This window comes from Nycticebus coucang, chromosome X, assembly GCF_027406575.1.
Source record: "Nycticebus coucang isolate mNycCou1 chromosome X, mNycCou1.pri, whole genome shotgun sequence".
Lineage (NCBI taxonomy): Eukaryota > Metazoa > Chordata > Mammalia > Primates > Lorisidae > Nycticebus > Nycticebus coucang.
In genome coordinates, this window is record NC_069804.1 from 143,823,240 (window position 1) to 143,846,272 (window position 23,033).

General features: G+C 44.1%; 2 protein-coding genes across 2 annotated transcripts in view; one reads left to right on the forward strand and one right to left on the reverse strand.

Annotated features, from left to right (window-relative positions):
• Positions 1–1,598: 1,598 nt before the first annotated feature.
• CT47C1 (cancer/testis antigen family 47 member C1) lies at positions 1,599–4,849 on the forward strand. Its single transcript, XM_053579085.1, has 3 exons — positions 1,599–2,541; positions 3,456–3,615; positions 4,846–4,849. The coding sequence occupies exons 1-3, from the start codon at positions 1,599–1,601 to the stop codon at positions 4,847–4,849; spliced, it is 1,107 nt and encodes a 368-aa protein (XP_053435060.1).
• Positions 4,850–11,453: 6,604 nt separating this feature from the next.
• Positions 11,454–23,033, reverse strand: part of KIAA1210 (KIAA1210 ortholog) — a 52,131-nt gene continuing 40,551 nt past the window's right edge. The window contains exons 7-16 of the mRNA XM_053579086.1: positions 22,680–22,785; positions 20,071–20,934; positions 19,716–19,857; positions 19,042–19,349; positions 18,246–18,609; positions 17,687–17,801; positions 16,213–17,590; positions 15,064–15,218; positions 13,128–13,233; positions 11,454–11,650 (exon numbers count right to left, since the gene is read on the reverse strand). Of these exons, the coding sequence (XP_053435061.1) occupies positions 11,454–11,650; positions 13,128–13,233; positions 15,064–15,218; positions 16,213–17,590; positions 17,687–17,801; positions 18,246–18,609; positions 19,042–19,349; positions 19,716–19,857; positions 20,071–20,934; positions 22,680–22,785 (3,735 nt within the window). The remainder of the gene's footprint in view (positions 11,651–13,127; positions 13,234–15,063; positions 15,219–16,212; positions 17,591–17,686; positions 17,802–18,245; positions 18,610–19,041; positions 19,350–19,715; positions 19,858–20,070; positions 20,935–22,679; positions 22,786–23,033) is intronic.

Below are 23,033 nucleotides of genomic sequence, written 5' to 3' on the forward strand. Positions count from 1 at the left end.
GCCATTTAATTGATACTAACATTGCTCGAATCAAAGACATGTTAGGCTGCTTTATGTGCTTCCCATGCTGTCAAAAGATAAAACAAGAAGTAAGATCTCTATTCTAACACAAATGTGCCATGGAGATGTAGGTCACTACAAAAGTTTTCAGACAGATTGTGTTATGGTCTTTTATTTCACTTCCAAGAAATACAGTCAACAGTGTCCTTTCTGATTCACCAATGGAAGTTTCAATTTACTCAACTTATTAGTATTGCTGAGAGGACTTCATTTTATCTATCCATGCGTATTTTAAGTTTCTTGATTTTTGTGTATCTCAAAACTTTTGTAATGACTCACATATGTTATCTGAGCTCAGACTAAAGTTCTAGCAGCTTTTTTCTTCCAGACTTCTATACAAGTATAGAGGAAATGTCACTTAATTTTTCACTTGAGGAGCTACCACCTAAACTTTAAGTGGAAGTGATTAATCTGCAATGTAATAGCATGCTAAAAGGCAAATCCCAAGAGAAGAATCTAATAGAATTCTAAAAATGCCTTCCTAGAAATAAATATGCTCAATTAAAATTATATTCTTGTGGATTGATATTAGTATTTAGAAGTACCTATATCAGGGATTGATAACAGCATTTGCTATATCAATCTGTGTGGAAAGATATTTTCAAAGATGAACTATGTAAAACCTCATTACAGATCAACAGAAGAGCATTTATAATCAATTTTTTGAGTATCTTTTTTTATTATGAGGGTACATTTTTTAGGTTACATTGTTCTCACTTCCAGGGCATTTATAATCAATTTTTATGATAGAGAACACTAACATTGGAATCCCAATTAAACAAAATATTATCTTCCGGAAAGAGTTCTGTTCTTCTCATTAATAGACTTATATTATTTAAAAACGTATGCAATTATTATTACATTTTTAGTTTCAACAATAGAGTAGTTGTGGAAATTTGTTTTTGCTCTCATTTTATACTTATGTAATTGCCTCACTATTGCCTCTGGGCCCCACAGAACCTAAAATGTTTTTTCTTTGTCCTTTATAGTTTCCCCAGTCCAGCATGCCTTCACATTGGACTATACTTTTGCCAAAGAAAATCATAAAATTAAAAGGGCAGGACTTACAGGGCCCTGAAGGGTAGTGCTGGTTAACTACACCGTCTCAGAAAAAGTAGTCAATTTTGTATTTTGATTGGTCTTGAAACCAAAGGGCTTGATCATTCATTGGACAGAGGGCACGTCAATCTTCACCTTTCAGCGAATGAGCTTAGAGCTCACTAATAGGGAACCTGCCCTTTGTGAACCATTCCTGGCCCACCTCCCCTCACCCGTCACAACGGACGGAATCTTTCCCGCTGCGACATTGAAGCTCTCTCAGGCGTATCCTTAGTGGGTCGCTCCTGGGGTCAGTCCCCTACCCTTTCGGTCCTGGGACTTCCTCAGGAACAACCGTAGACTCTCATCTCCTCCGCAACACTCTCCCCCGCCCCCTCTGTCTCTCCACAGTTCACACCGCCAACGACCTCCCCTCAGCTGCCATCTTTGCCGTCGTTGCTCAGCTGGATCACTGTCCAGTTGAGGTAGCAGCTGGTGTCATGTCCACCACAGGGGATGGAGACCCGACCCAAGAGGGCCAGGAAAGCCCGGTGAGCCCTGGGGGGGCGTTGTCCCGGGCAGTGGGAGCCCACCAAGGGGTGGACCGCGACTCCGACCCCGACGAAGGCAACATGGCGCCTGTGGCCGAAGTGGCCGGAGTCGCAGGGCCTGCGGGAGGCCTCGGGGAGGAGGAGGGTGACCAGGAGGCGGCCCCTGTCGGAGCCCCTGAGGATGAGAGCAGTGAGGAAGACTCCGACATCGGGCCTGCCGAGGAGGATGAGGAGGAAGTGCTTGGCCCGCCAGTGCTGGGCCTGGACATGATGGTGGATGCCCATCAGTTCCCCATGGCGGGCTTTCGCTTCATGTTCCTGGATCTGGTGCACTCCCTCCTCCACCGCATCTACTACAACGACCATGTCCTCATCCGGCCCCACCGCGGCCGCCTGGTGGTGAGACACCACCCTCATGGGCCTGACGGTGGCGACCTGGCCATCGAGATCCCGGTGGTGCTCCACGTGCCCCCGAGGCCGAACGTGAGCGCCGCGGTCCAGGAGGGCGAGGGCTCCAGTGGGCTCCACCGCCTCGCAGAGGCCGCGGCTATGGCTGCGGCCCGAGATGCTGAGGGGTCAGAACCCGCAGCCACAGAGGAGGCGTCAGAGGAGCCAGCACTCGAGGCCTCAGAGGAGCCAGCATACGTGGTTGCAGAGGAGCCAGCACTCGAGGCCTCAGAGGAGCCAGCACTCGAGGCCTCAGAGGAGCCAGCACTCGAGGCCTCAGAGGAGCCAGCATACGAGGCTGCAGAGGAGCCAGCACGTGGGCCTGCAAAAGAGGCCACAAAGGAGGCTGCAGAGGGGGCCTCAGAGGAGTCAGCATGCCCAGCTGCAGAGGAGGCTGCAGAAGAGGCAGAAGATGAGTTACCAGTGCTGGTGGCGAACGCCAGTGGTGAGGAACCACGAGGGCTCGGGCCAGGGCTGTGGCGGTGCAGGCGGGGTGGGACCTGGCGGGGCAGGGCAGTGAGAGGCAGGGCAAGGTGGTGCTGGGGTGTGCGGCGCTGTGCGGGGCAGGGCGGGGCTGGGTGAGGGGTAGGGGGGCAGTGGTGGTGCAGGGCAGGGCCAGGCGTTGCACTCAGGGCCCGGGCTGAGGCTGCGGAGCGGAAGCAGGTCCCGCCCTCCGAGGCCAGCCAGGCATGTCCCAAGAAGCCCAATGTCCTGTCCTAACGACCTTCAAGTCTTGCAAAAGCACATGCTGCCCTCCACCAGCCTGTGTTTGATAAGAGATCTGAGGTCATCAACACCTTATATGAGCCCACAGAGGACTGTCAGGTGCAGATAGGTGTCCCCGAGGGAGGGAGGAGCCTGAGGAAGACAGCAAGCGAATGGCACATCTCATTTTCAGTTCATGGCTTTTAAAAGTGTAAGATTCTTAGAAATTCGATCCCCCAAAATGATGAACCAATTGATACAGGAGCACTTGGGAAAACTGAAAATTCGGGGGTGGAGAAACCATAGAGGGTCTTCATAGTATTTGTGTTTGAGGCAAACAACTATTTTCCCAATGAAGTTCTGACCAAAACATGTAGAACGGACCAGAACAGATGGTTCTTACCTAGTCTTCCCTGAAGGACTGGTAGTAATCAGCAGCAGATGGGTGGGGTATTTGCTGGAAGAAGGGATATAATGTCACTGTGGAAACACTGAGCAGCAGAAAAGTGAAGGCCATGGAATTGTATCAACCAGTAGGAAGGTGCCCAGCTTTTCTTCTTTTAGGTAGAAGACTGGATGTCCCTATTGGTTATAAATTGGGCTGTTTTTCCCATGAATGTCTGATCCCAAACTCTGTGTTCTTTCTCACTAAAGAAATAACTAAATCTGAGTGTCACCACTGGGAAGAACTGGACCAAGATAATGAAGGGGAGGAGGAACAACAAGCACAAGAAGAAAAAGAGAATGAAAAGGAACAAGACGAAGGACCTGAAAGGGACCTGGACCCAGGAGAGGGGAAGCCTACAAAATCCAGGTATCTGTATATAGCTATGAGTATCAGTCAACTATTCTTGACATTTACTTGTTACTGACAGCTTTATTTTCTAATTATTTCAGTAAGTTAAGAAAAAGTTTGTGTAAAATTAGTGTAACAATTCAATTTAGCTTACTTAGAATTTACTGGAATATTCCTGTACCTAGTAATATAAAATGCAGTATGTTTTGAAATATACTGCATGACTACTCATCATTGTAGGGAGGAGACTAGAACTCACATAGAGGAGCTGAGACATAGAGGTCCAAGGGTGATGGTAGCAGAAAAATGCATAAAGGAAAAAAGCTGGTTCCAGAAGGATATAAACATGTTACCATATCTATAAAGTGTAATACTACTAACAAGTGGTAAATGTGAAGACCTACTAGCTGAGACCAATATTTGTGTAGAAAACAGTTACCAGAAACAGCAGCTAACAGGGATGGGCCATGCACTAGTTGGGGCTTCATTACTTAGCCACAGAAATACAACCTCCCATACTAACCAGAAGTCAACACAACACCTTTTAGAACTTGACTACTTACAAAATAGCAAAAAGTTAGGAATTTTAAGTAGGACCACATTTAATGATTAATACCTAAATACCTATTTAGTCATAGATTTCTGTATTTTGTGTGACAGGCAACAGTCATAGTATAATTGTTTATCAGTGAAGCAATTAAGTCTTAAGATATATCTTTGATTATATCATAAACCAATGTTTTTCTTTCCCATATTTTAGATAATTAAGTCTTAAGATATATCTTTGATTTAATTAAATCATAAACTAATGTTTTTTCTTTTTTCCCCCATATTTCACAGCTGTGTATTTCATAATAACAGCTTCATTACCACATGGAAGATATGGACACCCAGGTCTGGGAGGGCAAGGGAGTATTATTTGTGGAAGGAGCGCAGGCTTTTAAGGTGGAGAGATGTATTTAAATCTCTCCAGAATAACTTCTTAAGAAAAAAAAGGAAAACAATAAGCATTTCTGGTATTAGGCAACAGGGAGACAAGATCGGTGTGATCACATAATTGAAGCTGTTGGTCATCAGCACCCTGATATTCAAGGATTCAGGTTACAAGGGGACAATATACACTGTTCTCTACTCATTGAGCTATAACACATAAATGCAGTGGATGTGCATAGGGACTGACAATTTTTTAGTTTTAGAAAGCAGGTTAATGTTGTATAATTGTTAATTGTCTCTTGTTTTATTCCATAGTTGAGAAAATAGAAAATAATGGAGAAAGAAGAAAGAATCTGTTCTTCACTTATTTTAGGGTTCCCAGTTTTTAAAAGCTGAAGGGAATTTCATCTACACTTTCATTTCAAAATTCATTACCCAAAAAATGATGTCTGAGTTTTCTGTTACTTTTTATAGATATATTTGCCAGCATTTGTTCAAGTTAAAAGTAAGAGTTTGTTTTAAATGAATAAGTTGAAGTATATACAGATGCTTTCAAGATAAGTAACACCCAAATCTCTGTTTTATCTCTTTTTGTTTTGGCCTATTTTATCTTCATTTGAAAGAGATCATTTTCTAACATTTGCAAGCTTATTTAAAGTATTTTATTGCAGAGAAATAATTAAAATGTCAACTTAATTTATCTGTGTGTGTATTTATTTATTTATTTATTATTGAGACAGAGTCTCACTTTGTCTCCCTCTGTAGAGTACTATGGAGTCATAGCTTACAGCATCCTCAAACTCTTGGGCTCAAGAGATTTTTCTTGCCTCAGCCTCCCTAGTAGCTGGGACTACATGCGCTTGTCACACTCCCGGCTTTTTTTGTTGTTTTTTTTGTTTGTTTGTTTAGCAGGCCCGGGCCAGGTTCAAACCCACTAGCCCCAGGACACGTGGTTGGTGCCCTAACCACTGAGCTACGGGCGCCCAGCCTAAAATGTCAACTTTAAAACAGTTTTTGTAAAGAGAGATATGGAGGTCAAGCCTCTAGTTAATGCTGCCCTGTCTACTACTTGAAATGTGGCTAGTTTGATCTGGATGTGCTGTAAGTGAAAAATATTGTAAAATATCTCACTAGTACCTAATTACATGTTCAAATGCTTAAAAATTGGGTTAAAAATATGCTATTAAAATTACTTTCACTAGTTTCTTTTCACTTTTTTAATGTGGCTGCTAGAAAATTTAGATTACATGTGTGGCTCATGTTATTTGCCTATTGGACAGTACTTACCTAGACAATGGCTTTGAAGGAAACTTCATAGATGGCCCAGGTTGCCTGGAAGTCACATGGTGCTGCTGAGCCTGAGCCCAGACTTTGACTTAGAGCTGTGCTTCCAAAGAAGTCTCTGGGCCAGAATTATCAGCATCACCTGAGAACTTGTTAGAAATGCAAATTCTTAGGCCACCCACACCCTCTGTATCAGAAACTGATTTTCTGGGGTAGGGCCAGCAGTCTGTATTTTAAGAAGCCATCCAGGGGCGTCTGATGAACACTAAGGTTTGAGAATCACAGGTTTAGACCAAAGTGGGAAGAAGCTGAGTTTCACCTACCGTCAGATCAGGCTCAATTCCAGGCTTGGGATTGTTGCAGGTAAACTGAACAAGACAACAAGGGTTGGGCTGGGGAGGAGACTAGAACTCACAGGGGCTAAGACACAGAAGGACAAGGACAGGGTGACAGTAGCAGAAAATCCATAAGGGAAAAAGCTGATTCCAGAGCAATACAAACATACCACTTACAGGAAGTCTAAGAAAACATACAGATGATCACCTCATATTGATTGTGAGGACCTACAGAGAGACTAAAAGGTGTGCATGTGAGAGATGCATACAAATGTAGGGTGTGACAGTGGCTACCGCTCAGGGAAAGTAAGGCAGGGGGATTCTTTTGGGGAGGGCTCCACAGTGGCCTTCAACTATTTGTAATGTTGTATTTCTCTTTCTTTTTCCCCCCACTGAGTCTCACTATTTCTTTTTTCTTTTTTTTTAGAGACAGTCTCTCACTTTATCACCCTCGATAGAGTGCCAGGCATCACAGCTCACAGCAACCTCCAGCTCTTGGGCTTAGGCGATTCTCTTGCCTCAGCCTCCCTAGTAGCTGGGACCACAGGCGGCTGCCACAACACCCGGCTATTATTGGTTTGTTGTGGTTTGGCCGGGGCCTGTTTGAACCTGCCACCTTCAGCATATGGGGCCGGCGCCCTACTCACTGAGCCACAGCGCCGCCCTTCTTTTTTCTTTTTTCTTTTTTTTTAAGTTTCAGATTAATGTGAGGGTACAAACAACTAGATTACAATATCTATATTTCTTAAGCTGGATAGTGGACACATGGATATTTATAATATCTTTGTGTAGCTCAGAATATTTCCTAACAGAATGAGGTAACTAGAAAGAGGAAAGGGAGACTTGATCTCTAGATTCTGTTTGGGGTGGGGGGGGGGAGTGAAGTCACATGTGACCAGAATAGAGGCTCAGAGAAGGGGAAGGGTGCAGAGGCTGGCCAGTTTCGTTTCTGCAGTTAGTGAAGGCTTCCTAGGGGTCCTCCCGGTAACACGGATGCCTTCTCTCATGTTCTGTGGCAGCACATCTCACGTTCAAATTCTGCCATTTTTAAAATTGAGGTGAAATTCACAACACAAAGTTTGCGATTTAAAGGGAACATTTCAGTAACGTTTGGTGTATTCGCAATTTTGTGCAACCACCACATTTGTTTAATGCCAAAACATTTTCATCACCCCCAAACCCTGTACCCATTAAGTAAGTCCCTCTCCATTTTCTCTAGCCCCGGACTGCCAGCAACCACCAATCTCCTCTCCATCTGTTAGTCTGTTTTGCTTTTTTATAAAGGAAATACCTGAAGCTGGGTGATTTATAAAGAGGTTTATTTGGCTGTACGAGAAGCATTGTGCCAGCTTCTGCTTCTAGTGAGGGCTTCAGGGAGCTTCCGGTCAAGGTGGAAGTTGAAGGGAGCAAATGTGTCACATGGTAGGAGAAAGAGCAAGAGGAGGAGATGCCAGGCTCCTTTAAACAATCAGCTCTTGCATGAACTAGTAGAGGGAAAACCCACTTGTCATTGAGGGGAGGCCACCAAACCATTCATGGGGGATCTGCCGCTTTGACCCAAACACCTCTCACCAGGCCCCACCTCCAACACTGGGGATGAAATTTTAAAACGAGATTTGGAGGGGCCAAACATTGAACTATATCACTGTCCCTGGGGATTGACCAACATATTCTAGACATTTCGTATAAACAGAATTTGTGTCTGGCTTCTTCACTTAACATATGTTTTCAGGGTTCATCCACGTGTTAGCATGGATCAATACTTCATTCCTTTAGATGGCTGACTAATATTCCATTGCGTGTATAAAACACAATTTGTTTATTCATTCTTCTGTTGGAGATTTGGGTTTCCACCTTATGGTGATTGTGAATGGTGCCGAGGATTTGTTTATGATTTATATAAGTGTGTGTTTACTCCCCTGCCCTTCTGCATTGTGAACTTCTGAATGGTTGGGACCTTAAAAGCTTTTCTTTATCTTCCTTTCTCAAAGCCTTAGGCACTGAATTTTCCACTCAGTAAGTTAAAGTCTGTTAAGGTGAAGTAAGCTTAACACTTCCACAGCATTTTTTGGTTGATGTTTTGAAATGTACTATCACACAGTACTCTTTATTGCTAGAACCACAAGGTGAGATAGAGGCACAGGACCCCTTGTCACTATTACTTAAACTGAAAGGTCAAGTTAATAGTTTTCCATATGCTGTGATTTGAGGAGCCTCAAACTGGTTCTGATTTTTTAGTGTTGTATTTAAGTTGTCAAGATAGTATTTCTCTTAGATGCAGGCAAAGAAAGACCTCCAAGCTTTAGCGGCCCCACTTTGTCCCTCTTCCAGCCACACTGCTCCCTACAGGACCAAGAACCCGTGAGAATAAGAGGTACCTCCATGCTAGGTCATGCTCCGGGTACCTGGGACCCCTGCACAGTCCCAAGCCTGATGCCAGGTCTGCATTCTCCTCTTGGGGCTGTCCTTGAGAGGGCTGATTGTCCCATCAGGATATGTGCTCCCAGGCCTAAGGGGTGGTTGTATGGCCAGAAAAGGACATAAGGCCTGGTCCAGAAGCCAGGCAGGGCCAGAGCCAGGGAATGGTCAGCTCTTCTCACACCACTGGGGCAGGACTTAGAGGGGTGTGAGAACCTAAATTCCAACCTAGCCTTTCAGGTCATTCTGAAGGTACTTTTGTACCTTCATATGAAAGGAGATAAACCAGTAGATAAAACACATTGTATCACTTGATTCAAAGATTTCTAATATTTATTTATTTATTTATTTTGAGACAGAGTCTCACTATGTCGCCCTCAGTAGAGTGCTGTAGCATCTCAGCTCACAGCAACCTCAAACTCTTGGACTTAAGCGATTCTCTTGCCTCAGCCTCCCAAGTAGCTGAGACTCCAGGCACCCGCCACAAAGCCCGGCTATTTTTTTATTGTAGTTGCCATCGTTGTTTGGCAGGCCTGGGCCAGGCTCAAACCCACCAGCCCTGGTGTATGTGGCCGGCACCCTAGCCACTGAGCTACAGGAGCCAAGCCAAAGATTTCAAATATTTAGATGTAAACACCCCATCTGAACTCTTGTTCTGAACCCTACAAATGCTACAAATGTCATGGGTGGGCCAGGTGACATCTGGTCTATAACCCCTTTCTGTTCCTCACTGCAGGTCACATTTTGTAATCTGAGGGCAGGGGAGCCCCTTGCTTCTGAAAAGGGCTTGTTCTGATAGCCCATGCTGCTATAGGACTTGGACCTAGTCCCTGAGCCAGGCTGCAGTACAACCACCAGCTACCTCATCCCTTCTACCCCTTCCACCTGGACTGCTTTGATCCCCAGGTGTTCATACGCAAACCTCTTCTGTACCCTTTCTCCCCCGTGCCAATGCCCACCCAGACACCATCAGCTCTGCTAGTCCCTGTTGCATGTGGTGGCCCTTCATATGCAACACAACTGCTTAAGAGCATTTTGCTTCTCTGACAACCTTCAGGTCTGAGTTATCAATATCCTATTTTATTTCCCTCCCATGTCAAAATCAGAGACAGACTACGGAACAGGCTTTATTGAATTTATTTGCTTTGCATCTATTAAAAACCAAGAAAATGAAAAGAAATGAAAAACTTATCAGAATGTGCCTTTAAGCATTTAAAAAGAATTTAACCTCTTCATTTAAAAACAGAGCTTTGTTGTTAACTGTGGAAAAGAAATTATTAATTGATAATAACGTACTAGAGGTGCAATATGAGGGGAGGGGAAAGGGAGGTGTAACAATGAATCTACTGGATTGCCTGGGTATAGGGCATCTAAATAAATGAACTGTTCACTATGGGGATGTGAGCGAAATAAAATCTAGTCAATTGAAAACTTAGCATTATCAAAGAATCTAAGATACAGTATCAGGAAAAATATATGTCTTATAGAGAAAATACAAAACCCAGCATGTGGTTGTACAATCCGTTACACCATCAGCAGCAAAACCCAGCACCAGCTGTCTAGTTCTTAGCCCCTTGCTGCCTCTCTCGAGGTTTCTTCACACCCCACTTGGAAGGTAAAGACACAGTTAGATGCCCAGGGCTGCATTTCTGTTGAAGCAAAATAGCCCCGAGGGAACAGAGGCAGATGCTATACTGAGAAGGTACTCTGGGTCTCCTAGGAAAATGAGCCAGCTCTGCTACACAGCCATCCAAAGGGGGCTCCCTTAGTGTTTGGTGGGTTTAGGGGATGGATTATACGAAGAGGAGGAGGCAGAAAGGAAGATTTAACTAACTTCCAGTGGCCCGAGGTGAAAATCTTGGATATCACCTCTGATATCCAGCCAAATAAGGAACTGATTCTGGGGCTAAAGGTGACTGCACCTGCGCTCCACAGCCTGGGAATGTTTACTGGCAGTGGTGCTACAGAAGAAAGAGCGCATGGCGGGATAGAAAGGAAGGAGTCAACATTTCCTGGGACTTGCCCCTTGCCCAGCTTTTGGCATTGAATTTTGACAGGGACTTAAGGGCTTCAACAACGGGGTGTGCATGACAGGGAGTAATTTCTGGGCAATTGGAGAGGGTCACAGTAGTGCTAGAGCAAAAGGACTAACCATCCATAGGAGTATAATCATCCCCAAGAAACAGTCTATCACATAGGGAGGTGCTTACTGCTGCCAAGCCGGTGACACATTGACATGGGGCATATGCAAAGAGGGCACTCTGTACGAGTCGTCTGTGTGTTACTGTCACCCAAGGTGAAAGCATTGAGGGTCCCCAGGGATGTAGAAAAGATGTTTTGAGGGATAGTAGGCTGACTGGAAGTCTGGCTGCATAAAATTTTTCTTGAAGACTCAGAATTTTCACTTCTCCCATCTCTTTGTGGAGCCTTTGCAAGTCTTGGAGCAGTAACCAAATAACTGAAGCATTTATCTACACTTATAAAACCTAAAAGCCAATCCTTGGGCCAAACCATCTGGATGTTTCCATTAGAATTACTTTATTTGGTCAAGGGAAATGACAACTTTTTAGTTGCTCCAACAATATGTTTTGGTTTTCTCCCCTCTGGAGCACATTGTCCAAAGCTAAAGATTTTGTAATTCTGTAGCAGTATAAACATTTTCCATAGTTTTTATCAAGGAAATGCTGGGTTTCAGATGCTGGCTGTGACTGTACTGAAGGTTGGGCATGCAGAACACTTACCTAATTCAAATAATCATGTTTTAATGGCTATTTCTAAGTTTCATTTGCTTAGTAAAAACGATCAAAGGAAAGATATCACTACATAGAATTAAGATAGCTATTGGCAATTATCATTTAAAATGCTGATATTCCACCCAGGAGCTGTTTAATGCATGATATCGGATATGTGGCTCCATGCTTTGGCTTTCTTCTTGGCCATGGAGAACCAAACAGGTTCAGCTGACTCGGCAGACTTATCTGGCTTAGCCGGCGGCTGTGGCAACTCAGCTGGGAGAATTGGAGATTGTTTGACTTCTTTTTCCATGGTGGGTGCCTGTGGTATCTTCATATCTTCAAATGCAACTGGAACCACAGCAAATAACACACAAGCAATAAGAACCTGAGATATTGGGGTATATTGTTTATGGGATCCAATCAAATGTTTCTTCATCTAGGCTTTCCTCTGATCCCTCTGCTCCTAGAGTTTTCTAACTCCTTTTCTCTTTAGTGCCAGGCTATGAGCAATGTCAAAGGGCTAAAATCAACACAGTATGGCCACAGGAGCCTGGACCTGGGAAGGCCTGTAATATCTATACCTGGAATTGCCAATCGTTGGGCAGTTATTACTGGATTATCTTATACTTTTGAACTGAGACCAGAGGGGAAACATATTGTATCAACTCAGTTTCTAAAATTTCAAATAAAGTAATATTATTTTTGCTTTATCGATGCATGATGTCACGTGAAATGGATGATAACTCAATAGATGCACTCATTTAAAAGTTGATGCTAAACAATATTGTACCAACTACCTCAGCCAAAAGGACTAACACACCCTATTGGCCAATTTTACTCCCTCCTTCATCCTACTTTATGGGTGATTTACTCAGTGGCTCAGATTCAACCAATGGTTCTCAATCGAATTAGAACCATCTAAGACTCTTTTAAAAATACCAACGTCCCTGCCATTTCCTGAAGCAACTGAATTAGAATCTCTAGGGACAGAGGCAGGGCCATCTGTATTTTTTAGAAAAGTGAACCAGGTGATTCTAATGCACAGTGAGAGTTGAAAAACACTCAACAGGAGTATAGTGCCCAGGAGGACATTAACAGTTGTAAGCAGATCAACTGTTGCTATTTCAAGGTCAGATAATGGGTTCCTGAATTCCTAGTCTAATTTCTTCATGAAGGGGGTTAAAGGAGAGGAAAAAGATGCTTCAATATAATTCCATCCTCTCCTCATCACTGCTCATGAAAAAGTCCCTCTGGCACACAACTCTTTTTGATAAAATCATAGTCTATTATACCCCACCACAGTGTTTTTTCAGCTAGTAACATTTCCCCACATCCCCCATCCCTTCTTAGAATTTGGAGGGGCTAAAACAAGCCTTTTAAAGAATTAAAAACAATTCAACACCTTTGGGCCTTCAGACTGAGTAATTTCCAACAGTTTCATCAGGGATAAAGAAGGTGAGAAAATACTAGTCTGCTATGAACTGGAAAGTGACTTGGTACTTACCTCTTGCTTACCTAGTCACAAGAATGTTATAATGGGTGACCACAGTTTTGTGCCTAGACAGCGTCTTTGATGAGGTAAAAGACTAGAAAACCCTCTGAAAGTTACACACTAGACTTAAGATTAGTCATAATACCTGGATTTTCCTAAAACAAGTTGATATCTGTAGCCAATGAAAGAGCCATGAGAGAATCACGAAGCTGATTTGAGGGGTTAGAAACATATACTACCTGAGCTCGAAAGTGCAAAAGTTTCACACCTTCTGCCAGGGCTGCTTTCTTTTTTTGGGTGTGTGTGTGTGTGTGTCATGGTGTGTGCTTTTACCTGATTTGATAACCTTGGGTGGCTTCATCTGTGCTGGCTTCCCCTGTCTAGGGACATCAGAAATTCCTTTCAGTTTTGGTGGGTTTTCATGTGCAGGGCCAGTTTCCTTTAATGTAAACATGAAAACAAAAAGCTTGTAAGGCCTGACATAAAAACAACAAATTATTCAGAAGCCCATAGATTTCAACCCCTGTCCTGGGTACTACCCTGTTTCCCTGAAAATAAAACATCCTCCGAAAATAAGACCTACTTACAGGAAAGATAAGAAGTCCCCTGAAAATAAGACCTAGCACATCTTTGGGAGCACACCTTAAAATAAGACACTGTCTTATTTGGGGGAAACAGGGTATGAGTTCAACAGTAACAAAAAAGAAAGAGATTAGATGATATAGATAAGGTATAGATATAGATGAGGAAGGAAATAGCGCTGAGCCCCTTGGTTTGGAATTTAGACTCACAAAACCTAAGCTAGCTCAAGATTATCACCTGTCAAACCTGCAAGAAAAAGGTTCTAATTATACGAATAGTGTAATCAGGTTAACATGAAAATTTGTTAACTTGAAAACAACCTGTTCCCTAGTACTTTACTAGTACTTATCGGCAAGCTAACAGAATGTGGTGGTTACAAACGAATCTGATCAACTCATTGACTTGAGTTCCATGAGGTTTCTGCTTTTCAAGACATTCTAGAGGTTAGGAGTTTAAGATCATCCTGAGCAAAAGCAAGACCCCATCGCTACTAAAAATGGAAAAATTAACCAGGCATTGTGAGGGGCGTCTATAGGCCCAGCTACTCAGGCGGCTGCCGCAGGAGGATCACCTGAACCCAGAAGTTTGAGGTTGTTGTGAGCCTAGCTGACTCCATGGCTCTCTAGCCTGGGCAACAGAGTGAGATTCCGTCAAAAACAAACAAACAAACAAAAACAAAAACAAAAAAAAAACAAAGAAAACAAACTTACTGACATATGACTTAAAGCACTTGAAGTGATATAACTGTAGGTCTTTTCTAAGTTTTAATTTGTTTTTTTCCCAATTAACTTCTCCATAACTTGTCTAAATGAGTTTATGTATAATAGTGTAGTTACCCCAACAAAAGTTTTAACCAAGATGGAGGTGTATTATCCTGCTCCTATGTAGATACTAATGATGAAAAAGAAAAACCTTTAAAGCAAAGAATTAAACAGATCCTCACAATAAACTGTGGTTCCTCAACAAGTTTAGTAAGCACTTAAAAGTGTAGGAACTTAGATATATCTCTTGATATATAAATGTGATATGTTTTCTTGAGTTGATTTTCTGCAGTTTTGATAAGAGGGGAGCAAGGGGTCATTCTGTTATCCCTGATCTACACGTGGTACTAACAGCCCAGTTCACCACATGACATTTTTTTTTAACCTACAGGTAGGTGCCACTTCAAACCAAATCAATATGGTAGAAGTCCAGACATCAACACAGAAAGGGAAATTGTTACATATTAATATGGAAAGGTACCCAGAAATGAAAAGTTAAATGAGAAAATAGTAATTATAGTTTGATTCCTTTTATAAAAATACATGTATAGATTTACATGTATTGGCATAAAATACCTGTAAGAATAGTCACTCAACTCTTACCCCAGTGGTTACTTTTAGGTTTTATTAAGTGACTTACTCCTTATTTCTCAACCAATTTCATGAACCCTGCTATAGAATATTTAGGGCAGGCTTGAAATTGTAGACTGTCCATATTCATTACTTTTTATGAACCCTTTCCAAGCATAAATGGGGGCATGTTTGTATGAGTGCAAAGTGATTCTTTTCTCCTGAAGAATCCTCCTGTCTTGATTACTGCTGCCAAAGAGAGGGGAAGCTGCCTGTTTGGGCAAAGTTCCCAACAGAAGCTTCATCAGTGCCTCCAACAACCTTCAGGAATGTTTCCTGCATTGCCCAGGTCTTACCCCACATTTAGCCTCAACCTTCATTCCAGCTCTGATCTTGGCTTTTAGCTGTTTTATAGGAACATAGACCTGCAAACTCTTCGGCTTCTGCTTTGTCATGGTCAACCAAGTTATCTCTGAGATGGTGTCATCTGACCATGGATCAGGAGGCTTTGCTGAGAAAGGAATGAAAGAAGTTAGAACTGAAGCAAGGTAGGCAAGGTCTTGAGCCTGGCTGTGGCTTACACTGAATAATGTCCCCAATGGGATCCTTATTAATTGCCAAATGAAAATAAAGTGATATCAAGTAGAGAGGGACCCCCTTCTTTTGTGCTCTCCCTACAACTTGACAAGGGAGAGGTTCCTTGGATAGTCAAGAAGCTGTACTTAAAAGTGAACATACTGTCTATTTACTGGCCCTTTGCTTTCCTTGTCCATCCCTCTTCCCACACCCAAGACAGCACAGGACAATGGTTGGCAGGTGGGCTGGGAAAATTCCTAGAAGGCCAGAGGCTCAGGCCACTGATGTCACTGCTCTAACTGCAAGGAACATCTTAGGGTATTTTTAGCTTCTCAGTCTCTCACTCAGGTATGTGGTTACATAGGTGTGGTTATAGGCATATATAAGACTGTGTGATGGTCAGTGTGAAGGTCCAAAGATTTTGGAAGAGATTAGTGCCCAAAAGGTCACCCTGGATGAAGAAACTCAAAAGTATAAACATTTATACTAAGTTAAGATTTTGGGCTGAGAGTTTGAACATAATACTCTATTAATGAGTTGGCTTTAAAAATCCACATGGTGTGGAGGAGGGGCATAATACATGTTAAAGTATTTTGTGAAAAACTCCAAATTCCATCCAAACGTAAGGTGTACAGAGAGTGAGGGAAGAGGAAAAGGGGAGATGGTCATGTGTCCATTATAGAATGTGGATGTGTGTCCAGAGAGGGAATCCCTTGGAGAAGAGAAGACTTAAAATTAACTACTGTTCTTCCAAATCTATTAACCTAGAATGAAGCATTATCTTGTCTCCAAAATCCACAAGCCAGCCCCATTAAAGCAACACCTTAGTAGGCAAGTCTAGAACAAACTTTCAGGCCTATTTAAGGCTTTGCTTTTCCGTTCTTTCCAAGATGGTATATACTTGCCATCTGCGGAGATAAAAGTCTCACCTGAGGACTTATAAGCAGATTTCATCGTGGCCATGCTTTCAGATTTGGGCCTGCTCGGTTTCTTCTCTTCATATTCGAATAGCATGTCGAAGTCTCCTGCAGTGTCCAGGACCCCCTGGGAAGTGCTCCGTCTCAGTCGAAATTCCCTACCTGTAGTGGGTGGTTTTGTGCCCAAGGCGAATGGAACATGCTGGGTAACATTATCTTGTTTCTCATTCTTAAACTTCTGTGAGGAAGTGGTTCTTCTCAGCTGAACTCCGAAAAGATTTTTAACATCAGCTTTACTGGGTGAACTTGACTCTTCGTCCTTATCTCTATCATCACTCTCAAGAACTTCTTCCTTGGAGTAAGTGCCCCCAGAAGCAGATGTTTGCTGGGCGGGATCAGTGGTCGACTTGCCAGGTTTGGTAGCAGGGTTTACAATGGTCACAAAGAGGTCTTCAGAACTTTGGCTCTGTTTCTTGGTTTTGCTTGGAGAAGACCAGACTCTTGGTGGGGACCAGCTGCCAGAATGGCCCTCAGAAATGGTTACTTTAGCAGAAGCAACTGCAGAAATTGAATAAGCCTGTTGCTGGTATTCAGGGTCTCCATAACCCTGGTAAGGGTGAGTGGGAGGCGAGCGCTCCGCAGGACTGCTCCTCTGTACAGGCACATTCACTGAGCCCCCTGAGAAAATCTGTGGCTGTAATTTGGACCCATCCAAGGCTTGGGAAGTGGATTTGGAAGGCAGCTGCTCTTCATATTTCTTCCTCTCTTCAGAAGAGGTGTCAAAAACTGAGGCAACTTCTTGCTGGTACTCAAGCTTCCAGGAGTCCTGGGAAAGCTGTTTCGGCTGCTTTTTAGAAGCACTGCTCTTCACAGGAGCACTCTCAGAAAATGGGGAAACTTCTTTCTGGTCTTCAGGCCTCCCCAAGGACTGTAAAGGGTGCTTCACAGGCTGCATTTTCATAGAAATGCCTCCTCCAGGGTCAGAAGTCGCCACGTCTGGGAAAACTTGACTCTCAACTTTAGGTTTAGAGGGACGGTTGTGAGGCACAGGATCTACGTGAATGCCTCCCTCAGCAGCAGGGCCCTCTGAAAAGATTTGCTGTGCCATAAACTTCACGAATGACTGGGAAGTACGTCTGGGACTCTGTGATTTCTTAGAAGTGCCTTCTTCAACAGCAGTGTTTTCTAGACGTGAGGACATTTCTTGAACTCTGGACTTCAATAAGAACTGGGGAGGATGTTCAGGATGCGAGGGCATCCCGGAAGTGACCACCTCAATAGCACTGTCAAAACTTGCAGACATTTGCTGGACTTTCTGTTTCACAGTGGACTGGGAAAAGTGCCTGGGAAGCTCTGTAGAGAAGTCTTCCTCTGTAGAGATGGCAACACTCTCAGCAGAGATCGGCTGCTTGGCGGCTGGTACTACTGGGGTCTGAGAAGACATTCTGGAAGGCGGCAGCTCTGCAGAAATGTTCCCTTCAGTAGCAGTGCTTTCTGGACTTGGAGAGATGTGTTGCTTGAATTTAGGGTTCACCCAAGGTGCGAAAACGTGTCTGGGAGGTGTTGGCTCCACAGGATTGGTGCCCCATTCCGCAGAAGTGCTCACTGAGCCTGAAGAGACTTCTTGCTCCAATCCTGATCTCATCCGGGGCTGAGACTGATGTCTGCGAGGCCTCAATTCGAAAGAAATGTTCCCTTCAGCACCAGAGCTCTCTGGACCTACAGGGAATTGCTGCTTGAATTTGGGGTTCATCCATGACTGGATAGGGCGTCTGGAAGGCATGGGCTCCACAGACCCACTCCATTCTGCAGAAGTGCTCGCTGAACCTGTGGGGACTGGTTGCTTAGCTGCAGACCTCACCAGGGTCGGAGCAGGCATTCTGGGAGGCTGCAGCTCCCCTCTTGAAATGCCCTGCCCGGCAGCAGCGCCCTCTGGATTTGAAGAGACTTGTTGCTCAAATTCAGGGTTCACCCGTGGTTGGAAGGTGTGTCTGGGAGGCATTAGCTCTGCAGGATCACTCCGTCCTGCAGAAGTGCTGGCTGGCTTTAGGGTAGTCATCTGTGGCTGGAATTTAGGCCGCCCCACAGGCTGGGAAGGGCATCCAGGTGGCCGTGGCTCCACAGAAGCGCCTTCCTTAACAGCACTGCTTTCTGAGAAGACTTTCTGGACGTGAGGATTCATCACGGACTGGGGAGAATATGTGGGGAGCAGAGCCTCCAGGGAAATGACTCTCTCAGCAACACTTTCGGTACCCAAGAACACGTGTTGTTGAACTTTAGGGCTCATCGTGGGCTGGGAGTGTTTCGGAGGCACGGGCTTCAGAGAAACGCTTATCTCAGCAGCTGTGCTCTCCGGAAATGAGGAAACTTTTCTCTCCCCTTTAGGGTTCCCCCGTGAGTGGAAAGGGTTTGTGGAAGGCCTTAGCGGCACAAAAAAGCTTCTCTCAACAGCGGCACTCTCTGCACCTTCGGAGATTTGTTGCCTGGCCGTTGGTCTCAAGGAGGTCTGGAAAGGGTTTTTGGGAGGCGACATCTCCACAGAAACGCTCTGCTTCATAGCACTGCTCTCTGCGCCTTTAGAGACGTCCTGCTTTGCTCCTGGGCCCACCAGGGGCTGCAAATGACGTCTGGGACCCAGCACCTCCTTAGAAACAGCCTCTTTCATATTTGCAGCTTCTGGAGCTGTGGGGACCTTTTGCTCAACTTTAGGCCTCATCGGGTTCTTAGAAGGCATTCTGGGAGGCTGCAGCTCTCTAGAAATGTGTGGGTCAACAGTAGCGCTCTCTGGACCTGCAGGGACTTGTTGCCCTGATGTAGGATTCCCCCGTGGCTTGGAAGTGTGCCTGGGGGGCTTAGGCACCACAGACCTGCCCCTTTCTGTAGAAGTGCTTACTGAGCTGGTGGGGACTTGTTGCTTAACAGGATTCCTCGCAATGGGCTGAGAAGAGCGTCTAGGAGACCATTGCTGCACAGAAGCACTCCCCTCTGTAGGATTGTCTGTTGCAACTGAAAAGACTTCTTGTTGGGGTTTGGGCTTCCTCAAGACCTGGATAGGGTTTCCATGAGGCAGGTCTTCCTCTGAGCTACTCCAATCCTCAGTACTGTCGTACTTTTCGACGTAACCATTTGATTCTGTGGAGACTTCTACTACTTCTTCTTCTTGTTCTTCCTCTTCTTGTTGTTGTTCTTCTTCTTGTTCTTGTTCTTCTTGTTGTTCTTCTTCTTGTTGTTGTTCTTGTCTTTCTTCTTGCTCTTCTTGCTCTTCTTCTTCTTGTTCTTCCTCCTCCTCCTCCTCTTCCTTCTCCTCCCCTTCCTCTTCCTCCTCCCCCTCCTCCTCCCCCTCTTCCTCTTCCCCCTCTTCCTCCTCCCCCTCTTCCTCCTTCTCCTCCTCCTCTTCTTCCTCTTCTTCCTCTTCTTCTTCTTCTACTACTACTAGTGCTTCTGCTGCTTCTTCTTCTTCTTTTTCTTCTTCTTCTTCTTCCTCTTCTTCCTCCTCTTCTTCTTCTTCTTCCTCTTCTTCTTCGTCCTCTAAAGACTTGGAAGAGCATCTGGGGACCAGCTTCTCCTCAGAGCTGCTAAAATCCACACTTTTTGATTCTGAGATGTTTCGTTCATCTTCAAAGTTTCCTGAGGACTGGGTAGAGTTACTGTGAGTCAGTTCCTCAGGACTGCTCTCCTCATCACAAATACTCTCTGAATCTGAGGAATCTTCTTTATCATTGGACTTCTTCGAAGACAGGGAAGAGTATCCAGCAGATACCAGCTGCTCTGAACAGCTCAATCCCACAGCTAAACTTTCTGATTGTGGGATGACATCTTGTTTATCTTCAGCCTTACTCAAGGACCGCAAAAGGTAGCCAGGAGCCTGATGCTCCTCACAACTGCTCTCCTCCTCTGAAACACTCTCTGAATCTGAGGGGACTTCTTCAGCTTTAGCCTTCCTCAAGGGTTTGGAAAGCCTTTTAGGAGGTAGCCTCTTGGCAGAAATGCCTCCCTCGACAGGAGTATTTGTCATATCCAAAGAGCTGGCTGCAAAAGCCTGAACATTTCTAGGAAGCTTTTGTTTGTGGATAGTTGGGGCATACTGGGCTGCCTCCATTTTGGATCGGGCATTTTGTGGCTCAATTCTGAAAGCTTCTTTCTCTCCTGACACCTTAGCCTCTGCTGCAACTGAGTGACTGGCCTCTTTGGGGGCTACAGAAAGGCTTTTCGCCCCTGGAAAAAGAGCAGCTCTGGCTTTTGTCTTCATGGCTCCTGAAGCCTCATCTTCATGATATACCTGTGGATCACCAATCATGTGTTCTTCCACTTGTTCAAGTATGGGTGGCTGTGTTAATGATCTTTTGGCTTCTAAATCTATGCCAGCATTTCTCTTCCTCCTATCATCTTTCTCCGGAAGCAACTCCTGAGGAGTAGTGGTTTCTGCTTGTGGAGTTGTAAGCTTCTCCTTGACTTGCTTCTCTGTGGACTGGTGCCAGAAATTTCTGGCGGTCTTACTGGTAGGTGAGGACCCAGCTTTACCGCCCTGGCTGTACTCTTGACTGGATTGTTTAAGGTTTCTTCCTTTGGGTCCACCTTCACTCTTTCCTGAAGCATTTAATCCTCTTCTTCTCCGTCTTCTTCCATGTCCTGACGTTCGACGGCCCAGATTTCCAGCAACGTCTGTTTTTGCAGCCTGCTCTATTGTCTTATCAGAAATCTCAGGTTTTTTGTTCTGTTCTTGGCTAACGGGACCTGTACCAAAGAGAAATAAGGAAAGGAGAAATAAATGTGCTTTTCACTTCCTAAAATAAGAGTACTATGCCCTAGCCCAATGGGTGGCTATTTGCTATTGAATTCCCTGATGTGGAGAAGGAGCTGTTTGGAAGACAGACAGCAACTCAGTCACTACAAGCCTTCTGCAATTTGGACATTTTTAAATTAAAGGGAAATGCCAGTTTTATGAACTGATTCCTGTGTTAGCTCATCACCATTTTCTCAATAGTCTGGTCCACCATTAGGTGTGAGAGATGTCAAAAGGCAAAATTTGACCTTTAACAATGATTACCTTTGAAGAAACTGACTAGGATGGGGGAAGGGAAAATTTTACTTTCTAATTAGCCTTTCTGTTTTCTACTTAATATGCATCCAAATTGCTTGAGATTTCCTATCCTATCCATGCTTCTTTTTGCTTTTTTGGGGAAAGGTATCAAAAAGAGTTATCTGAGAGGTAGGCTTATGGCCTTTTCTACTCTCTTGTATTAAAATAATCCTATGTAATATAAATGTGAAGCAACTCTTGGGACACCTTAACAAGCTTCAGGTCAATCACACATGGATCCACAGTCCTCCGGTCAAGCACAAGGTAGCAGTTATACAGATCGCTCCTCTTTTTCTGAGTAGTTTCTCTAAGGAACTTAATTCAATCCCTAGGTAAAAGGGCTCCTTGCTGCCTTTCTTCTCTCACCATCTGCCACATCCCTAGTTCCATCTAGTGGCTTCATATCCAGCACACAGAACTGGTTGTGTTTCAAACCACTCCTATTATACAGAAAACCAACCAAAGTATCTACCCCCAATGGTATTGTGACTAGGCTGTATCCTCTGTATATAAAAGATACAATTATTTAAAAAGAAATCTTTTTTAAAAAAAGATAAAAGATTACTCATTTAGTATTTCTTTCTATTTTTTTGCAGGACCATTTTGTGATTTTGTTAGTTTTCCATGGGAAAATGTGTTTAGGAATATCCTATCTTTGATCCCACATGTGAAATCCTTTGTGAATCCTAAGTGTTCGACTTAATTCGTGGAACTGTATTCTGTTTTGTCAGATATGGCTTGAAATTAGCTTGCCATCAGCTGGAGCCAACATCCACATATGCACACACACAAACACAGATTTTCACTCTGCTGGCATTTGTTGTTGGGGCATCTGATAGATGTTGCCTGCCAACGACCTCTGTCTGCAGCTGCCCAAGCTCTCTTTCCCCATGGATATGGGAAATGGTATCACTGTTAACACAAGACCTTTTCTCTCTAATGGAAGAGAAAAAATACTTTAAAAATGATGTTTTTTTGGGGGGCCAAGTCTGTTATTCTTATCTGGTTCTGTTGTTGAGGAAGAACGCTGAAAGGCAAATTACTAACTAGCACTCTCCTATCCAGGCTCACTGAGGTACTTGGCATGTACCTTAGCCTTGGAGAAGATGAAACACACTCCTGTACAAGTGAAACAACCTCTCTGGTTGGAAATTCATTTAGATAAAATAAGAATCCAGGCACGACCCTTTAACCGAAATCTCACTCAAGTGGCCGGTGTATTAATTTGGTGGTTTAGATGGAGAAACCTGGACCACGTTCATCTGCATCTTAAGTGGAAAGCTCTCTGAGGACTAAGGGCAGCAGTCCTGGCTAATTCTTATGTATAGCTCCTATCACATAGCACTGTGCAATAAAGCCTGTCATATGTGTTTCTAGGTGAAGGTGAAGATGTGCTGACCTGCGCCGTCTTTTTTCATCTCCTTTTGGTCACCTTCTTTTGGTTTGACTGTAATCTTTTCTTCAGAAGCCAATGGACAGGTTAGCTCTTCCTGCTTTGGTTTCACCTAAAACAGGGGAAGAAAAAGCTTGAATCTGTTGGAAGTGCTCTCAACCTACCCCTTCAAGGTTGCAAAGGGGAAAAAAAATGAAAAGTCCTTGATGCTGGATGCATACCAATACCATTAGAGATGGAAGTTATTTCCAACAGCATCCATCATTGAGAGATCCCTGGGGATCATTCTATTAGAAGTTGTTCACCCTGATTTGGAGTTTTGTACTCTCCAAGCGACAGGCTGAGGGATCTCTGTGAAAC